The sequence below is a fragment of the Mus caroli genome, chromosome 9 (assembly GCF_900094665.2).
Source record: "Mus caroli chromosome 9, CAROLI_EIJ_v1.1, whole genome shotgun sequence".
Classification (NCBI taxonomy): Eukaryota; Metazoa; Chordata; class Mammalia; order Rodentia; family Muridae; genus Mus; species Mus caroli.
In genome coordinates, this window is record NC_034578.1 from 62,918,087 (window position 1) to 62,940,054 (window position 21,968).

At 42.7% G+C, this 21,968-nt stretch overlaps 1 protein-coding gene and 1 pseudogene across 1 annotated transcript in view; both read right to left on the reverse strand.

The window, feature by feature from the left end:
* Znf609 (zinc finger protein 609) overlaps nt 1-21,968 on the reverse strand; it is a 136,948-nt gene that overhangs the window by 34,057 nt on the left and 80,923 nt on the right. The window contains exon 3 of the mRNA XM_021171766.2: nt 6,629-6,854. Coding sequence (XP_021027425.1) covers nt 6,629-6,854 — 226 coding nt within the window. The remainder of the gene's footprint in view (nt 1-6,628; nt 6,855-21,968) is intronic.
* On the reverse strand, nt 15,131-15,570 carry LOC110301333 (annotated as a pseudogene).

The following is a 21,968-nucleotide window of genomic DNA, read 5'->3' on the forward strand; positions in this document are numbered from 1 at the left end:
GAACTCAGAAATCTGCATGCCTCTGCCTCCCGAGTGCTGGGATTAAAGGCGTGTGGCACCATGCCGGGCTTTCGTGAGACAATTTTAATACATTTTTATTCATTTTAAAGGAACTCACCCCCCCCCCTTCAGACACCCCAGAAGAGGGTGTCAGATCCCATTACAGGTGGCTGTGAGCCACCGCGTGGCTGCTGGGGATTGAACTCAAAAGTCAGTGCTCTTAACTGCTGAGCCATCTTTCTAGCCCCCACAGTTTTGTTTTTAATAGCAGAATTTTAAAATACAAATGTCAAAGGAACAGCACATAAATCATCTACAAGCAGAAATGTTCTGAGAGGCAGCTGAGAAGGCAGCAGAGCCAGGGAGGGGCTGCCTACTCAACACCCTTCCTTCCTTTTCTGCCTTTGAGGTTTCTCCATACTCATGTTTCTGAGAGTACAACAGCCCTCAAGTTTGATAGTCCTAACAGACATGGCCATAATGGGAGCTGGAGAGATGGCTCAAATGTTAAGAGCACTTGTTGCTCTTGCAGAGAACTCCGGGTCCCAGTACCACATGGAACTTATAATCTCCCACAACAGGGGATCCAACACCCTCTTCTGACTTCCAGTATGCACATGGTCCACATACATACACGCAAGCAAAACACTTATTTTTACAGAATAGCAGCAGATCAGCTCTAGAATTACCAAACTGGTTCCTCAGACAGAAGTGAACAGTGGATTGACACTTCAAATACCAATCTGGGTAAATATAATAAACTATTCTGGAGCTCTTTCTGAAGGTATAGCTAACAGCTGGAAGACAAAAATTTTAAAAATGTGTGATATGGACAAACATTAAGGCTAGGAATTGACAACCTTTTCCAAGGAGAGCCTGCTGTGGTCTGAGGGTGAAATGTCACCCATTGGCTTATGCATCTGAATACTTAGTTCCTAGAAGGTGGTGCTGTTTTGGAAGGTTGGGGAATTTTCAGGAAATTTGGCCTTGCTACAGGATGGGTGAGCATTAGCTTTTCAAAGCTTGACCATCCTACTTCCTGTCCACTCTCTGCCTCTTGATACAGATACAAGGTGACCAACTGCTTCATGTTCTTGCCACCACAGCTTCCAGGCCATGACTGTATCCCTTTTTAAAATGTAAATCCCCACCCCCACAAATAAAAAATCCCTGTCTCCCTTAGGGTTGTTTCTTCTTATCTGGTTACAGCTATGAGAAAGTAACCAACTCAGGGTCAAGGGTCACAATAGTAATGGCAGATGCTCCTTTTACCACAATACCAATTCCTGTGTAAAGCACGTATGGCAGAGACCAACACCTCTGGTTTAGTATTGCTGTCTAAAAGGACAAACTATAGCAACTTCTGGAATTCTTATCTAAAGTCAGTCTTGCTGTCTTGGAAGTACCACAGGTATAAAACAATCATCCTAGATAGCCAGGCATGGTGATACATGCCCAGTCCAACACCTGGGAGACAGAGGCGGAGGATTAAGAGTGCCACATCAGAGCCAGGAACAATGAAGTATGCTTGTAATCCCTACACTTGTATGTAGGGCGCCACCACGCCCAGCTGTATCTGTAGTTCTTATGATTAAAAGGAAGACTGACTCAAGAATCTAGATCTTAGCCAGGCGGTGGTGGCGCACGCCTTTAATCCCAGCACTTGGGAGGCAGAGGCTGGTGGATTTCTGAGTTCGAGGCCAGCCTGGTCTACAGAGTGAGTTCCAGGACAGCCAGGGCTACACAGAGAAACCCTGTCTAGAAAGAATCTAGATCTTGGGCTGGAGAGATGGCTCGGTGGTTAAGAGCACTGACTGCTCTTCCAGAGTCCTGAGTTCAATTCCCAGCAACCACATGGTGGGTCACATCTATCTGTAATCGGATCTGTTGCCCTCTTCTGGTGTGTCTGAAGACAGCTACAGTCTACTCATATATAATAAATAAATCTTAAAAAAGAAATCTAGATCTTGAGGACATCTTATTTCTTGAAGAGACATGTGCCAAGTATTAATTCACATAAAAGCTTCTCCCGGGTAGTCAGTAAGCAAAGTACAATGTATCTCTCTAGAATAATTCTTTTCCCCTCAGAATGAAAGGAAGGAATGAAGAAAAGCAGGAAAGCATTCTCTTAGGGTTAAACACAAGACAAAAATAGGAAAAATCTGGTACTAAAATTCTAAAAGTAAGGTCAGCAATATGGTTCTGAGGATAAAGGTATTTGCTGCCCAAACACCTGCAGATTTGAGTTTGACCCCAGAATCCACGTTCAGTGGAAGGAGATAACAACCTCACAAGAAGTTGTCCTCCCACCTCGTGTGTGTCCTAGGACACATTTTCTCAGGCCTGTACCATGCATCTATACAATAGCAATTAACATAAGAGCACTTTTTGCAGAGGAATTAGGTTTGATTCCCAGCATCCACATGGTTGCTCACAACCTTATGAAACTCAAGTTCTAGAGGATGTGATGCCCTTTTCTGACCTCTGTGAGCACCAGGCACTCAAGTGGCACACACACACACACACACACAGACACACACACACAGACACACACACACACACACACACACACACACACGGCAAATCATTCTCACATGCGAAGTAAACCTTAAAAAAAAAGGACACTGTCTCAACATAACAAAACAAAACAACAACTCTTACATATTTAAATAAATAAAAAGGATATCAAATACTCTAAAAGCAGTATTTGTTCTTAGAGAAGTCTGGAAAGTAATGACATAATTGTGAGTTGAAGTAATAGTAAAGGACTTGTTACATATATGTTAACAGAAACAGAATGACACAGATGTTATTCATTCAAACAAAAAGACTTTCTTTTTCTTTTATGTTCTATGGTGAACTTACTATGTATCCAAGGCTGGTCTTGAGTTGGCTATCCTATTGCCCCAGATTATTGGCAAAGATTATAATAGCAGTTTTGCTTTTCTTTTTGGCCACACAATTATTTAAGATTTTTATTTTGCTTATATATGTGTGTGTGTTTGCATGTACAAACAAGCCTATGTCCATGTATATGCTGTGTACTCAGGTGCCTGCAGTGGCTAGAAGAGGGGATCAGCTCTCTTGGCATCAGAGGTAGGGTCATCTGTGAAACTTGATGCTGGTTCCCATGACCACTGAGCCACCTCTCTAGCCCTTACACAGTTAAATTTTACTTGGGAGGTGCAAACAGGAGGACCAGGTGTTCAAGCTCATCCTTGGTTACAAAATGAGTCTGAAACCAACCTGAACTCCAAAGTACTTACTTCACAACAAAAGGAGGACATGGCTGTGGGTGCCTATGCTTTTAGCCCTGGGAGGCAAATCCTAAGAGCTCACTGGCCAGTCGACCTCGTAAGTGAGCTTCTGGAGCAGTGAGATGCCTTATCTCAAGGCAGTAAGGCAGACGATGAAAGGGGAAGAGACACACAATGTCCTGTGTTGGCCTCTGCACGTGTAGTACATGTGCACAGCTGCACACTCATTTGTGTGCACAACAGCTCAAGTGTTGGGATTCAATGGTGAGCAGAGTCCCTGATTTTGTTGAATTTTGTAAACAGTGGAAAATATGGACAACAGAGAAAGGATATAGATCAGTGGTATAGTGTTTACATAGCACAAAGGCCCGAGAGTCTATCTCCAGCACTGCTAATTAAATCTCCACAGCAGTGAGAGAAAGTAGGCATCCTTAAAGATTTTCATTGTCATTGGAAGGTGGAATGAGTTTGTTTCACTCTCTTGAAAAGACTTTCTCAGGTTCATTTGTTTGTTTGTTTTTCGAGACAGGGTTTCTCTGTGTAGCCCTGGCTGTCCTGGAACTCACTCTGTAGACCAGGCTGGCCTCGAACTCAGAAATCCACCTGCCTCTGCCTCCCAAGTGCTGGGATTAAAGGCGTGCGCCACCACTGCCCAGCACAATAAATAAATCTTTAAAAAAAAATGTGTGTGTGTGTGTGTGTGTATAGTGCAGCATGCCACATGTATGCAGGAGGCCAGAGAGGGTATCAGAGCCCTGGAGCTGGAGTTATGGGTAGCTAAATGGTGGTGTGAACCAAACTTGGGTTCTCTAAAAGAGCATCCAGTTTTCTTAACTACTAAGAAACTACCATCTCTCCAGCCCCTAAGGTTCATATTTTGTTCTTAGAGAAAAGCCAACCACCATGAAGAGAGTAGAACACATAAGCAGGAAATTACATGTTTTACAACACATTGAGGCACAGATCTCTCCTGAAGATTGCATAGTGGCCCAAAGACTCTGCCCATGGGACTGGAAAGAGAGCTCAGTGGTTAAGAGCACTGGCTGCTCTTATAGAGGATTTGGATTCAACTTTAGTACCTACATAGTGGGTAACAACCTTTTCCAAACTCTCTCCTGGCCACTGTGGGCACTGCCTATGATACATGCAGGCAAAATATACATATACCTAAAATATATTTAAATAAAATACATACATACATACATACATACATACATACATACATAAATAAGATTAAGTTCCTGCTGTCTACATACATTTGTCATTCTAACACAATTAGTGTGCTCAGATACTTAGCCACAGGCAGGCAATATCATTTTATATTTTACTTATTATTTCAAAGGTTTTTTATGTGTATGGATATTTTGCCTGTGTGTATCTGAACTATGCATGTGCCTGGTGCGCAAGGAAGCCAAAAGCGGGGATTTCCTGGGACTGGAATTTTATATGGTTATATGCTGCCTCGGGGATGTTAGAAATCAAACTTGGATCCCCTAGAAGAGCAACCAGTGCTCTTAACTTGACCCATTTCACAGCCTCACATTTAAAAATTAGACATCTAATTTCTTATTTCCAGATTGCACACTGTAAATACACATCTAGATTTTTGCATAAGTTTCTATAACCTTTTCACTTGAAATACATTAGCATCTACTGCACAGAGGGCTTTCAGTAACGCCAAATGACAATAAAAATACTTATGAGAACAGCCTACTAGTAGACTGACAAGTTAGTGCTGCTATATCAGAGATAGTTAGCTGTGTTCCTCTGGGTACCGCCACAGAGTCACAACAGGAATTGTGGCTGTGTTCTCCAACCACAGACACTTGGATGAGAAGTTCACTTTAAAAAAAAAAATTTACTTTTTATTTATATGAGTACACTGTCTTCAGACACACCAGGAGAAGGCATTGGATCTCATTACAGATGTTGTAAGCCACCATGTGGTTGGTGGAATTTGAACTCAGGACCTTTGGAAGAGCAGTCAGTGCTCTTAACCATTGAGCCATCTCTCCAGCCTACCCCCCCCCCCACTCCCCTCTCCTTTAAGACAGTCTCTTTGGCTGTCCTGGAACTCAGAGATCTATCCACTTCTGCCTCCACAGTGCTAGGATTAAAGATGTGTGCCACCTCCCATCCCCCATGATGAGAACTTGGTTTTTTATTAAAGAATCCTTTGCACTCAAAGTAACTAAATGTTACCAAGGGATCTGACTTAAATGGTTAAGTGCCTTTGTACCCCCATTCTTTTCTGTTCATGTTTCTGTTCAGAAATTCTAACAGTAGAGTTTCTGTTCTCCAGGGCAAATGGAACATATAAAAAGTCTGCATGGCAGCTAATAGCAAGCCAGGTGAAAGCCCCAAATTTCCCTACTGACAAGGCCCATAAAGACTGTATGTACTCAGGGACAGACACATCAAATGTGTAGGTAGTTGGACAATGAGGTGACCTGTGGAAGGAAGGAGTTGCCTGTATACCTGGAAATACTTAAAATTCACTGTGCCAACATTAAGTGGCACAATTTAAGAGTGGCAGGTGTGGTAGTACACTTCTGCAATCCCAGTAATTGAGAGGTAGAAGCAGGAGGAACCAGAATTTAAAGCCATCATTAGCTACATATTAACTTTGAAGCTACCACGGGCTACATGAGACCATGTTTATGTTTTTTGTTTTTTTAAAATCAAGACCAACACCTCCCACCCCCATGTCTGCATGGCAGTTTCCCTGGCCCTGTTCTCCAAAGCCAGTGAAACTGCCCAGCCAAGAGCTGCCCCCAATCAATCTGCCTTTGTAACAAACACAGAGGCTGGAGAGATGGCTCAAGCAGCAGCAAGTACTAGCTGAGTTACAAGAAGATCCTTAGAGAACACACTGGTTTCTGTTAAGAGCAATGGCTGCTCTTCCAGAGGACCCTGGTTCAATTCCCTATAAGCACTTGGCAGCTCACAACTGCTTGTAACTTCAGTTCTAGTATGTCCCTCACACATAGATGCTGATAAATCACCAACACATTAAAAAAACAAAAAATTAAAAAAACCCTCAAACAAACACAGTACTGGTCTCTATTTCCTTGATTCCCTCAAACGCCTTTTTATTAGTTCCTCTTAAAGTCTAATTGAAAATTCCACCTGTCATCTAAATCCCTGATATAAAACATAATGGAGGGCTTAGAGAGTACTGATATAGTTTAAACGACACAGCAAGCACTTAGTAAATGACTGTGTACCAGCTAAAAAAGGGAAATAATTTAGGGGGACAATGAATACTCTTATGGGTGCTTGGCAGTGTTCCCATTTTTTTGGTGGCAATATTTATACCACTAAGCCTCTAGGGACTCTTCTGCAGAGCCAATTGAGCAGGATGGACTTACCATCTTCTGTTTCCTGCCACACGATGCCTTCAAGGTTGACGCTGGTTCCAGGTTCACAGGGGCCTAAGCACTCAGGCTCTGTGGCTAGAGCCACATCGCATGTGTTGACACCAACTGATCGGGTACGGACCATGATCTGCTCACAGGGAGATGAGATGTCATTATTGACCACTGGCACTAACAGGTGCAGTGGCAGCACCGCTGGGGTGGAAACTGGGGACTCCATCTGTAAGAGAAGAGAAAGTATAGCTGAGCTATAAGAAGACCATTAGAGGACATACTGCTTTCTGTACTTAACATAGTTCTATTTGTCTTTTCCTCTCAAGTTCTACCTCATGATACCACTACAAACATGTGGTTTAGATGACAACATCTCAGACTAGAACTATCTATCTATCTGTCTGTCTGTCTACCTACCTATCTATTTTTGTTTACTTATCGATCTATCTACTTTTGTTTACTTAGAAGAGGGTGACTCAGGTTGGCCTCAGATTCCCTATGTAGCTAGCAAAGGATGCCCTTAACCTCCTAATCTTAACAAATACTGATATTAAACATATGTCATCATGGCTGGCCTTATTTTCTTTTATTTGAGGGAAGTCTCACTTTGTAGCCCAGGATGGCTTTGAATTCACACCAATCCTTCTGCCTGCATCTGCCTCACTACTCCCCACTCAAGGTCGCACCTGGGTAGCCTTGGTTGGCCTGGAACTCTCTATGTAGACCAGGCTCCCTTAAAACTCACAAAGATCTGCTTTGCCTCCACCTCTGAGGCAGACAGAACCTGAATTCCAGTTTGCACTACATAAACAAAACCAAAACCAAACCAAACAAAATGGCAAGCTCCCAGCTTCTGAGTTATATATTACTCACCATTGTACTTCCTACTAGTACTCAATCTATCAGGTTAAAATCAATGAATACAGGCTAGAGATAAAGAGAACCCAGATTCAGTAATGCTATCATTGCTAATTATCCTAGAAGCTTTAATACATCTTTAGTTAGGAGAAAGTTTACAAATTGTAGGAGGGCTGGGAGCAATTTGATGGGGATTTCTGAAACTCAAAAATTGGTGGTTGGTCAATGAGTATAACATCTTTGAATAGGACAGTAACATCAAATGTGTCTCTAATACACAGGAGATGATGCTATTATGCACAAGTCAATCCATACCAGCATGAAGATACAACTGATTATGCACACACTAAATGGTTGAACACTAGTAATCTACTTTGAAAGTTAGAACTTCACAGAACATAAATTATTCAAGTTCCAGAATAAAACATGCTTGGAAGTAACAAGGTGGATGGTGGCCATTTATTACTTATGTTAAAGATTTATTTATTTATTTAAAGAATTTATTTATTTTATTTACATGAGTACGCTTTAGCTGTCTTCAGACACACCAGAAGAGGGCATCAGGTCCCATTACAGATGGTTGTGAGCCACCATGTGGTTGCTGGGAATTGAACTCAGGACCTCTGGAAGAACAGCCAGTTAACCGTTGAGCCATCTCTCCAGCCCAAGATTTATTTTTTTAAAAAAAGATTTAAAACTTTTTATTGTATGGGTATGAATATTTTGCCTACATACACGCATATACACCATGTATGTGCTACTAGGAAAGCACTGCAGTTATGGATGGTTATGAGCTCCTGTGTGGCTGCTGGGAACCAGGCTGGAGGCCTGTGTAACAGCCGAAAATGCGTTTAACTGGTGAGCTCTCTCTCCAGCTCCTGAGCTGTGGACCAAACTCAAGCCCTGGGCTTGCTCAGCATGAACTTTATCATTGGGCTAAACTCCAAGCCCTCCCCTTGCTTTATTTTTAATTATGTGTGTGAGTTTTTGTGTGGTGTCCTTGGAGGGCAGAAGAGGATGTCAGACTCTCCTGGACCTGGAGTTATAGATGGTTGGGAGCCATTCAACCTGTTCTGGAAACCTAACTCTAGCCCGCTACAAGGAAAGTCGCACTCTTAACTACGAGCCATCTCTCCAGGCCCTCGTTACTGGCTAAATACTAGCATGTATCAAGGTGACAAATTACTAACGGTGAGTCCATAATGCCCAGATCCTAACTAAGACTCTTCCACACATACAAAGTTAATACACACATGCACTGATTTCCTCTCAACACATGGCACCAATCAGCAAGCTTAGAAAAGGAGTTATGGATTTGGTTCCCTTCCCCTATGAAAGACTCTTCAGCTGGCTTAAATCCGGTTCTTCAGAGTGGCTAATCTTAATCAAAAGATGAGACTGACAAGGATGCTAACTATGGTCTTTGACTAGAGAGACTTTTGGAGATAGAAACACACAGCCGCTATCCAAACTCCTGGTCAGCTCTGCAATGAACTCTGACCTGAGGTTAAGTTAGTGCATGGCCAACATTCTGCCTATAAACGACTTCTCTCCCCACATGTACCTTTCTACTCTTGAGAAAATTCAGTCTCAAAGCTGTTTAGATACTGCCTGCATTTTTTTATAGCTGGCTCTGACTTCTTAGTTTAGGAAGTTACCACTACTGCAGAACAACCAACACTTTCAGAGTCCACAGAATGTTGACACAGTGATTCTTTGACTAATTCTGGTCCCCAAAGAGCTGCCCAAAAAAGCTATCCACATCTTTCTCTTCACACCCGGCTCCAACACTACCTTTTTCATAAAATGAAACGAAGTGCAAGTTGTATGATGAGTATTCTGCTCTGCTCTCTCTTTTTGTGATGTAGTAGGTCCTTGAAAGGCCCTTTAAATTTCCCACACAAGCTAGGCATGATGGTGCATCCCTTAAATTAATTCCAGTACTCTTGAGGTGGAGGCAGGCAGGTATCTGTGAGTTCCAGGCCAGTCAATGCTGCACAGAGAGACCTTGTCTCTATTCAACCAACCAACCAACCAACCATTCTCTACACAGGGTTTAGGGAGATAGCTCAGTGAGTATAGTACAAACATGAGAACCTGAGTTCAAATCCCCAGCACACATAGAAAAGTTGGGTGTGGTGGTGTGTATCTTTAACTCCAGCAATGGAATCTGGAGTGGAGATGGATGGTTCATTCCCGGGGGCTTGTTGTTCAGCTTTGCTAGTCAAAATGGCAAATTGTGGGTTTAGTTAGAGACCCTGTCCAAAACAAACCAAACCAAAACAGGGGAGCAATAGAGGAAGGTATCAGACACTCACATCTGGCCTTTATACACTATACATGTGTGTGCATGCAAACACACACACACACAACACTCCATAGGTTTGAAGGTAAACTGGAATGTTCCTACTACTACTTTATAGTGCTAGAATACAGCTTTGAGAGGTACAGTTAGAAAAGTCAGGAACAGAATATACAGACCATCTGCACTCTAGCTACTTCTCTATCTCTCTTCTTTTTATAAGAAAGAACTAAGACTGAGCACTATCGGTATATACAGTCTTTCTTCTGGTACCAAAATAAGTCCCTTCAAGGTACTCTTTCTTGGATACAAAGACTGATCTAGTTTAGGACACAGCTGGGTGTGGTGGCTCATACTTGCAATCCCAGTATCCAGAAGGTTGTGCCTAGTACATCACTGTGAGCAAGAAGCCAGTCTGGGCTACAAAGGAGTTTGTGGTAAACCCTGTTTCAACACCTCTGGATCCCAAAGAAAGTCAAACCAACCAATTAACAAACCTCCCCAAACAAAAAATCCTTCTGTGAGCTTGCAGATTGCCTTGCTTGCACATGCTCTGTTAACAATCCATTCCACAACGGAGGCAGCACTATCAGGCACAGAGGTCACCAGAAAGACATCTACTCTTGCTCTCTCTGAGTCCAGAAAGGCATACTAGTGTGCTATAGATAAGAGCCAGATCCCAGTTCTGCACTGAGAAACACAGAAAAGATCAGATGTGAGATGGAAATGCCACTGCTGCTTTTGAGCAGTCTATCGTACTAAACTTTGCTACTGAACACCTCAACAAAAATGTTAGTGGAAATGCTATACCCCAGGATTCTGTTATTGCTGTTTGTTTTTCTTTTTTTTTTTCTTTTTTCTTTTTGGTTTTTCGAGACAGGGTTTCTCTGTGTAGCTCTGGCTGTCCTGGAACTCATTTTGTAGACCAGGCTGGCCTCGAACTCAGAAATCCACCTGCCTCTGCCTCCCAAGTGCTGGGATTAAAGGCGTGCGCCACCACCGCCCGGCTGCTGTTTGTTTTTCAATACAGGGTTTCTCTGTGCATCACTAGCTATCCTGGAACTATCTCTGTAGACCAGGTTGGCCGGAAACTCAGAGATTCCCTTGCCTCTGCCTCCAGAGTGCTGAGATTAAAGATGTGTGCCACTATAGTTGGCTAATAATTAACTGTTTTTGTTGGGCTGGCGAGATGACTCAGAGGGTAAGAGCACTGACTGCTCTTCTGAAGGTCCTGAGTGGCTCACAACCACTCATAATGAGATCTGATGCCCTTTTCTAGTGCATCTGAAGACAGCTACAGTGTATGTATGTATAATAAATAAATCTTTGGGCCAGAGTGAGCAGGGACTGAGCAGGGCTGACCAGATTGCAGAGGTCCTAAATTCAATTCCCAACAATGACATGAAGACTCATAACTATCTGTACAGCTATAGTGTACTCATATACATAAAATAAATGAATAAATAAATCTTTAAAAACAAAACCAAAAACCTGTTTTTGTTGCTGTTGTTTTTAAAATTCTTTTGGTGGTAGGAGGTAAGGCCTCACTCTAGTCTAGGTGGCTGTCACAGCTCTTGTTATGTAGTCCAGTCTGGACTTGAATTTACCACAATCCATCTCACTAATATTCCATCCTCCATAGTGCTGAAATTACATGTATAAGGCACTACACCTGCTTTCAAAGATTTTTTTCCCCTTTGGAGAATCCTAGTCCAGCCTTGGAATTAAGGTGTGGCTGAGGATAACCTTGCACTTCTGATCTCCTTGCCTCTACTATCTATGTGTTGGGGTTACAGATAGGTGCCACCAAGCCCTGCTTTATGTAGTACTGGGAACTGAACCCAGGCCTTCTGTGTGCCAGATAAGCACTCACTCTACTGACTGAGCGACATCTCCAGCTTTCATAGCTCAGGGTTTCATTAACACGTACACATCAAAACTACCTCACAGGTCAGAGCCACTAAGCAGAGCTGTGTCTCTGTATGAAGTTAGCTTTACTTTATTATGCACTGAATTAGAAGGGAAGTATGGGAAATCAAAGAAATCTTCCTTTCCAACAGAAATTTAAAGAACGATCACAGAGAATCATAGTGTTTAATTATAATACCAGCTCTACTAATTATTATTTGGGTGCAATTAGAATCTACACAAAGCCATAATACATTATAAGTAGCACTGTGATATACACCTAATAGTCTAGATGGCGCCAGGTGGTAGTAGTGGTGGTGGTGTACACCTTTAATCCCAGCATTTGGGAGGCAGAGGCAGATGGCCAGCCTGGTCTACAGAGGGAGTTCAAGGACAGCCAGAGCTACACAGAGAAACCCTATTTGGTAAAACAAAAGCAAACAAATAAAAATTCTAGATTGCTTGATAGTATATCATATTCAGCTACTTTCTGGAACAAGCATTGCTTCATTTATTACTCTGCAAGAAAATTAAAATCAGAAAATTACTCACTTGCTATCTTTTTCATACCTAGGGCCCCCAAACAGAGATGTCAATTGACTGGCACCAGCAGGGGAAATAAAGCATAGGGATGTGAAAAGTTAAGGTCATCAAATGTCTCCATGGCTACAACATAAGTTGGACCAATTCTTAAATCTCTGATTGGGACATTTTTTTACTGGGCATCCCTGGGCTCAGTTACATAGCAAGGAAAAAACAAAACAAACAGAAGCCTGAAAAGAAACCAAGAATTTAGAACAAATCTGAAGTTCCATAAAGTCCATTTCCTGTATCTTTTGGTGATATTTCTTTTCAGTTCACCTTTCCATATTAGTTTAACAGCACCCATTAAGATTCTCAATAGCATCTATTAAGGTTCTGGGGTGCTGACAGGCAGGCAGCTCAGAGATAGGGACAGAGAGAATAATATAGAAAGGCCAAGGTCATTAATCTCCTCACAAGAAGTAATTATCCACTGACTTCCACAGGAGAGGCACTGATGGAGAAAATTGTTCCAGGCTGCAGTACAGTTTTGGGATAGAAAATGTTCTAAAGAAGATATATTTGGGACAGACTTCCTTTTCCCTTCACAATGTGGATCTCATACCTTCATGTTCCTAGTCAAAAGACAGAAAAGAGTCAGCAGTTAAGAGCATGTCCTTTTCTTACAGAGGACCTGTTCAGCTCCCAGCATCCACATCAGTGGCTCACAATGGCTTTAGTTCTAGCTACAAGGATTCTGATGTCTTGTCTGTGCAGACTCTTGCACTCTAGCTCAGACATTCACACATACACATAACTAAAAATTAAACATTTAAGCCAGGCAGTGGTGGCGCATGCCTTTAATCCCAGCACTTGGGAGGCAGAGGCAGGTGGATTTCTGAGTTCGAGGCAAGCCTGGTCTACAGAGTGAGTTCCAGGACAGCCAGGGCTACACAGAGAAACCCTGCCTCAAAAAAACCAAATAAATAAATAAAAATTAAACACTTTAAAAAGGCAGAAAGATAGTTATACTGGCAACGGCACTAGCTCTAAGAAGATTTGTTCAAAATAATCATACAAGAGAGTATAGAAAGTAGAATGCTAAGGCTGTGTACAATGATGCAGACTTGTAATGTCAATACTTGGGAGGCAGAGGCAAGAGGATTCGATCTCAAAGTTGTAAGTTATCCTTTGCAAACTCTAGTCCCTACACTCTACTAAGTGACTACTGAACCTATTCTTGACAAACCCAACCAACCAACCAACCAACCAACCAACCAAATCACTGACAGAACTGATGTCTGCCCTTGACAGAGGGAAGGAGTCACCCTCTCTAAATGCTCATTTCTTTGGCAACATTACCAAGGACAGATAAAACATATCTGAAGCCGGGCGTGGTGGCGCACACCCTGAATCCCAGCACTCGGGAGGCAGAGGCGGGCGGNNTTCTGAGTTCGAGGCCAGCCTGGTCTACAAAGTGAGTGCCAGGACAGCCAGGGCTACACAGAGAAACCCTGTCTCGAAAAACCAAAACAAACAAACAAACAAAAAAGCATATCTGAAATTAGAAGCCATCATCTACCTTCCTTTTAATGAGCCCTTAACTCTGAGACATCATTTTTTTAATATGTAGCTTTTTTCTTTTATTGAAGATATTTTTCATACAATATATTCTAATTACAGTTTCTTCTCTCCCCTTCAGCTTTCCTCTCTATAAATTGTCTGCCACATCCTGTAGTAAGAGAGACATCATTTTCTACAGGAAACTTTCTTGTTCTTGGCATTTAAACTTCAAGTATAGGTCTAAAATGTCAAGTGGTAGGACAACTGTTGTATAGAATGGTTTACTTAAAAAAAAAAAAAAAGACAAGGTCTCACTGTCTAGCTGTGGCTGGCCTCAAATTGACAATGGAGACTACACTGGGCTCCAACTTGAGCTGAGCCTCTTCAAGCTGCGACTTCCTAGTGCTATGGTTACACAGTTCTACTGCGCCCTGCTTCTCAAACTTCTCATCAGCCAAGTTTTCTAAGTTTCTATACATCGTCTACACACCAGACCCTTGAAATGGCTCAGCAGGTAAAGGTACTTCCTTGCTAAGCTTGATGACCTGTGTTTAATGCTCCCCAGGACCCACATGGTGGAGGGAGTAAAATCAGTGCCCTTAAGTTGCCTTCCTACCACTCCCACATAAGTGCTATGGCTCTTTCCCCACACACATGCAATAAATACAGTGCAATGCTTGCTTGTTTGAGAAAGAATCTCATGTAGCACAAATGCTATGTAATTGTTGTAATGTTTGAATGAGAAATGTCCCCCATAGACATTTAAACACTTGGTCCCCAGGGAGTGGCACTGTTTTTTGGAGGGGTTATGAAATGTGACATTGCTGCGGAAAACATGTCACTGGGGTAGACTCTGAGTGTTCGTAGTCTTATTCCACTTCCAATTTGCTCTCTCTGCTGTTCTTATGTCTGAGATACAGGCTCCCTGCATCATCTTCCTGCTGCCTTGCCTGTTGCTTGCTGCCTTGCCTCGTGACATGACAGTCATGTTTCTCTGGAGCTGTAAGTCAAATAAACTTCTTATATAAGATACTTTGGTCATGGTATTTTTATTACAAGTAACAGAAAAATTGTCTTAAACTAAAAGACAGACTGGTGGAAATCTCTGCTGTGTTAATAGCTGAGTGGTCACAGACACATTATACCACACCCACCTTCCTTCCTTAAGATACTGAACTGTTCTTTTAATGTTGTCCAAGCTGAGTTCTTGGGCTCAAGTGATGCTCTTGTCTCACTCCTCCAGGGAGCTGGGACTATGGCATGCTTTGCTACAGTGTCTCCTCTATAAAACTTGTCATACTGTATGGAGGTCAGGGACCAACTTGCAGGAGTCAGTTTTCTCCTTCTATCATATGGGTCCCTAGGAACTGAATTTAAGGCTTGACAATGAGTGCCTTTACACAGTAAGCCAACTTGCAGACCTTTTATTGGACACTAGTTCTCAGTCAGGGTATGAAGATTCAGCCAGTTGAATTCTGAAGAATAGGTCGGAGTGGGTCAGGCAGTTATGCTCAGCGACCCCTCTTCAATGGTACTTGCATCGCCACTCATGTTTGAGTTCCTTGTAAGAAATGCAGTAGCTGAAAACCACATAGGCTGCCAGTACCATGTTTATCCCCCGAGATGCTGCCTTTCAAATGTTGATGTACTTGTTGTAATACCGGTCATACCCTCTCTGAAAAGCTCCTGCAATGCCACTGGGGGTGAAATCCCGTATCAGTATCCAGCTCGGCAGCTTTCTAAGTTTGACCTCCGTGAGTTTCTCCTTCAATGGCATGAGTGATGCCATCTTCAAGTCCTGGTGTCCGCAGAACTCCAACTTGCAGACTCTTTTTTTTATTTTTATTTTTATTTTATGTAAGTACACTGCAGCTGTCTTCAGACACTCCAGAAGGGGGCGCCAGATCTCGTTACGGATGGTTGTGAGCCACCATGTGGTTGCTGGGATTTGAACCTCGGACCTTCGGAAGAGCAGTCGGGTGCTCTTACCCACTGAGCCATCTCACCAGCCCCAACTTGCAGACTCTTAGGCTTTCTTTTTTTCTTTCTTTGTTTGTTTATTTATATGAGTACACGGTAGCTGTCTTCAGACACACCAGAAGAGGGCATAGGATCCCATTACAGATGGTTGTGAGCCACCATGTGGTTGCTAGGAATTGAACTCAGGACCTTTGGAAGAGCAGTTAGTGCTCTTAACCACTGAGCCATCTCTCCAGCCCCTCTTTTCATTTTTTAAAAAATGGCTGTAATAAACAATTAGCATTTTTGAGATGGAGTCTCCCTGTGTAGTCTTTTGGTTTTTTTTTTTTTTTAATTAATTTATTTTATGTATGTGAATACACTGTAGCTGTCTTCAGACAGATCAGAAGAGGGCATCAGATCCCATTACAGATGGTTGTGAGCCACTGTGAAGCTGCTGGGAATTGAACTCAGGACCTCTGGAAGAGCAGTTAATCACTGAGCCATCTCTCCAGCCCCTTCTATTTTATTTTAAACAAGGTCTCTCGAAGCCCAAGTTAATGTCAAACTCCTTATCCTGATGCTTCCATCTTCCTTGTGCTAGGGTGACAAGTATGTACAATCACACCAGGGTGGGCTTTGACTTTCTTTCCCTTGTAAAGAAATTGCTCTTTTTTGTAGGAAGTTCATTCCTGTGTCCATACTCTACTACAGAAGCAGGCCTAGATTTATCCTAACTGTATGGAATAGATTCTTCAGTTCTAGATTATTTTTCATTTGGAACCTTGAGATATGAAAACTAATTAAATCTGCAGTTTCCTGAGGTCACTTTGCCTGGCTTATGAAGACATCTCTCCTGGACTAAAGGGAAACAGACTGGCTGCTTTTGCAGAGGACTCAGGATCACTTCCCAGAAATCACATGGCCACTAACACTCTTTTTTTTTAAATGGTTTTCTGAGACAGGGTTTCTCTGTGTAGCCCTGGCTGTCCTGGCACTCACTTTGTAGACCAGGCTGGCCTCGAACTCAGAAATCCNCCCGCCTCTGCCTCCCGAGTGCTGGGATTAAAGGCGTGCGCCACCACCACCCAGGAACCTTCAGCTCAATCTTAAGGGACAAATTCAACAAAAAGATTAGGGAAATTAGGTTACTTTTGGTTTGATGCAATACCAAATACGTAGTCTCAGAGGAAGCAACAGTCATTTGTTAGAAGAATTGAAGATTATGGTGGAAGATGTCTAGCAGGGTAAAGAGTCAATGCAACATGACAATCAGGAAAGTGACATGTTCCATTATGCTTTAAAGCGTTTCCTGTACTAGGGCTAGACACACAGCTCCTGGCAGAGCCTAGCAGCATATACTTCACCTTCAGTTGTGTTTTCAAGAAGATGAATGAATCAAAGGCATGGATACCAATCAGAAGCAAGCCCACCACAACACTCCAAGGAAGAAAAGACAACCTGGCCTGAGGCAGATTAGTGAAAAGTTACGGATTAGAGGCAGAATAAATAGGACTTGGTGAATAACTCAATATTCAGGAGGTAAGAAACACCTGGGCTGTTTTCTAGTGTCATTATCACAAACAGGATGTACAATGAGACAAAGTACAGTAGCACTGAACACAAATATGTTACTGGGGCAGAATCAACAAACAAGTGTAGTGAGCTGGATGTATATGTCAGGAAGTTATGAGACAAATCAGAGAGTAGATCATAAAAGTGCCACACTTGCTTGGGTGAGATAGTTGCAGAGTCGCAGATATTGATTACACACAGAACAGAACTCAGGGAAGAGAACAGCAATATTCAAAGAAATAAATGCACAAAGGGGAGACCATAAGGAACTCTGAAGGCGACAGTAACCACGGTGACTAACTTCTGCTTATTGTGTGTGTGCCAAGCCCTTGGGAAAGCTCTTTTCAGACATTTCAGTTACTCCTTAAAACCCACAGTGGTAGCCAGGCGTGGTGGTGCACGCCTTTAACCTCAGCACTCGGGAGGCGGAGGCAGGCAGATTTCTGAGTTCGAGGCTAGCCTGGTCTACAAATGAGTTCCAGGACAGCCAGGCTACACAGAGAAACCCTGTCTCGAAAAACCAAAACCAACCAAACAAACAAACCCCCCCCCCCCCAACAAACCCCTGCAGTGGTTACTTTTGGCAGTATGGTCTAGAATTCATGATGTAGCTAAAGACAACATTTAACTTCTAATCCTTGTGCCTCTACCTTCTTATTTATTTATTCATTTATTTTATAAGTACAGTGTACTTACATATAAGAGCAGTCAGTGCTCTTCTTAACTGCTGAACCATCTCTCCAGCCATGCCTCCACCTTCTGAGTGCTGGGATTATCAGTGTGTGCCACCATGTCTGGTTTATGTGGATATTGAGCCTAGTGTTATGTGCATGCTAGGCAAGCATTCTGCTTTTAAACATGAATATTGGGCCACATGGAGGGAGGAGAGAAACTCAAAGTTGCTGGGTGGAGTAAATTGTTGCTAAAGGTTTGGTTCCATTTGTCACTATTGGAATGTGGCGGTACAAATCTTGGACTGGGCCTTAATGGGAGGAGGTCTTCAGGTCACTGGGAATTATGCTTTCAGAGGTAATTTCTTATTTTCTGTTTTCCACTTTTTTTGGTGGGGGTGGGGGGTTCGAGACAGGGTTTCTCTGTGTAGCTCTAGCTGTCCTAGAACTCACTCTGTAGACCAGGCTGGCCTCGAACTCAGAAATCCGCCTGCCTCTGCCTCCCTAGTGCTGGGATTAAAGGCGTGCGTCACCACCGCCCGGCTAGGAGTCTACTTCTGATCAATGTTAGCTTTATGGCCTACATATTTGAACGTGTGGCAGCTGCCTGTCTATAGTTTTCTGGCACCCTTTAATTGACAGATCACTGATTTTGAGTACAAATTCTATACTCTCTACTATGATTACTTTGGACTTAAAAGACTTCAATTCAATCAAAACTTTAAGTATTCTGTCCAAAAGGGTATTTGCTATTTAGTACTCCAGTAAAGCAAATAAAAAAAAAATTAAGAAGTGTGTCGGTCCATGATTGTAACGCCAGCACCCTCGAAGCCAAAGGGCTATCATTCTCCACTACATAGTGAGTTTCAGGTCACACTCAACTGTTACATGAAACCTAGTGTCAAAACAGACGAAACTAAAATGGATAAATAAACCACCACCATCACCCCACCCTACCCCCAACAAAATCAGGCATGATGGGGCACGCCTGTAAATTCAGTTCTTAGGAGGGCTCTGGGTTCAAGGCAAATGAGCTATGCAACGAGATCTTGTCAGAAAACCCTTACATCAGTGAGATGACAGGACAGGCACACAGATTTATGATATACAGATCAGTTCAATGTTTTTTCATTAACTAATTTGGTGGTCAGATGTAGCCCAAGCTGGCTAGAACTCTCTATGTAGACAAGGATGACTATCAAGTCCTGATTCACCTGCCTCCACCTTCCAGGTGAGCAATTACAGGAACGTGCCACCATGCCCGTCTTTTCAATGCTGTTGCTTTATAGCTGGGGAGAAACAGATTCAGAAACAACCTGAGTGTTCATCAAAGAAGAATCTCTACTGTTGAGGACAAGTAGCCACAATCTATTTCTTTTTAGTGACTAAAAGGATAAAAGGTCATAACACAGGGTGGAACAGCCCAGCGATGCTAAAGTGAGACCTATCAGAGCATAAATGATTCTTAAAACAATCACCAACAGGGGAGGTCTGGAAGGACATTCCAGCTCATTTTGAGTAAGGAAATCTGAGATGACTTTACACTGAAAATTTATTATCCTTGTTTAAAATTTATGTTTTGAGAGAAAAGGGAGGTTTATGTATGCATTTCATTACAACAAAAGGTACTGAGTTAATAAGAAATGTGCAAGTAGGAAAAGTAAGAAGACTGGCCAGGCCGGGCGTGGTGGCACACGCCTTTAATCCCAGCACTCGGGAGGCAGAGGCAGGCGGATTTCTGAGTTCGAGGCCAGCCTGGTCTACAGAGTGAGTTCCAGGACAGCCAAGGCTACACAGAGAAACCCTGTCTCGAAAAACCAAAAAAAAAAAAAAAAAAAAGAAGACTGGCCAGGTGAGGGGGCTATGCCTCTGATCCTAGCATGCAGTAGACAGAGGCAGGACACCCTAGTCTACATGGGAGATCCACACTAGCCAGGGTTACATAGTGAGACCTTAGGGAGGGTGGGGTGGTGGTACACAGAAGGAAGGCTGGAGGTCAGAAAATAAAATAATTACCGCATGCTTGCTGGGGAGCAGGAGTATCTCAGTGGTGTTTATGTTTGTTGGTTGAGACAGGGTCTCTCCTTCATTGCCCTGAGAGTAACTAACCCACCATGTAGACCAGGCTGGCCTCAAATTCACAGAGCTCTGCATGCTTCTGCCTCCCAAATGCTGAGATTAAAGGTGAGTGCCACTATGCTTGGCTTCAATAGTCTTCAAAAGGCAAATATGCATATATACTATTATTGCTATTATTATATATTACTATTATCCTCATATATATGCATATATGTGGATATGTATATATATATATATATATATATATATATATATATATATATATGGGGATAAAAAAAAAACTACCATGGGAGTTACATTAAGACAGCCACAGATGGCATCTCTGAAGAGGTGTATTTAAACTGAGAACCAGGATGGGAAGGTGCCAGTCACATGAAGAACTTAAGAGTAAATAACAGGCAGAGAGAATGGCATATACAAACCTCTAAAGCAGGACAAAACTTAGCATACCTCCCAAGGATAACTTGCATTAAGTCTAGCTTTCTTGAACCAATAGGCATATTTCACAAGCACACAGATATACAAAGTTTTTATTGAGAAATAAATAGCAACCCCAAATTCCTCTCTGTGGCAACCAGAATTCTGCCTGGAACAGAGCCAGAAAAAGCCATGTTTCTAGCACTTCTGAGAAAACTGTGGCTTCTGTTTATCAAATTAAAATGCAAAGCAGCTCATTCCTGTGTCACTAGAAACTGTCAGAAAGGGATTATGGTTCCCACCCCAAGGATGCAGGTCAGCTACACAATACCCATCTTCCAGTACCGAGAGGGAGGAGAAAGATTAGGCCTGCTTCCAAATAGCAGGCCTGCCTGCTTGTTACCGTGGTAACCTCCTTTCCCTGAGCTGCTCTCATTTGTCTCTCTCTGCCTGACCTTCATGTTGCTCTGACAGTACTGAGGAGGAAAAGGTGCCTGCCTGCCAGCTAAGCACTCAGACTGAGGGCACTGAGCAAGAACAAGAGGCACTCAAATTCCCTCTTATTCTAAACTCCAAAACTGTGACCTCAGAGAAAGATTTCTGGTGGCTCTTGTCATTCCACCCTTCCTCCCTGCTCTCAGAGACACCTCACTTCTCTGATATATCCTTTTAGTCTGAAGACTCTGAGTCAGAGTCAAGCAGGAGAGTGACAAGCCACAGAGAAGAGGAAAAATGAGGCATGACAAGCTGGACTACAGATAATAAAACACTAACTCAAAGCCGCCTGACATACAGCATCATAGGTAGGCGTAGCTGCTGATTTCCTTGCTGCAAGACTCGTGCTATGTGCACTGTCAGAAGAGAGATGGAGCCCCAAAGCTTAGTGCTTCCCACTGCTTTTCAAGACACGTATATACAGAGTTTGACCACTGATCAAACAATTACTGAGTTCTTTCCCTGGAAAGCTTTTATATTATGCACTGAACATAGAATGGTAAATGGAAAAGACCACTAAATACATAGAAATTAGACATTACTAGAGCTAGGCATTTGTCTCACCTGTGTGATTCCAGGACTCAAGAGGATGACGTAGAACTGAGTTTCAAGCTAGCTAGGACTATATATTAAATCATACAAACCCCCAAAGAAGGAGCTGGGGGTGGGGCATGCTTGAAAACCTATAGGGCATATGGTTAACAGAAACAACTACCATGGAGGTTACATTAAGACAGCCACAGATGTTATCTCTGAAGAGGTATATTTAAACTGAGACCCTGGATGGGAAGGTGCCAGTCACATGAAGAACCTAAGCATAAACAACAAGCAGAGGGAACAGCATATACAAACCTCTAAGGCACAATATATTCATATTAGATATACCCAGGGGAAAAGCATCTGCTGATTCTTAGGAGGCACGAAGAATGGACAACATTAAAATAATTAACCAACGCCGGGCGTGGTGGCGCACGCCTTTAATCCCAGCACT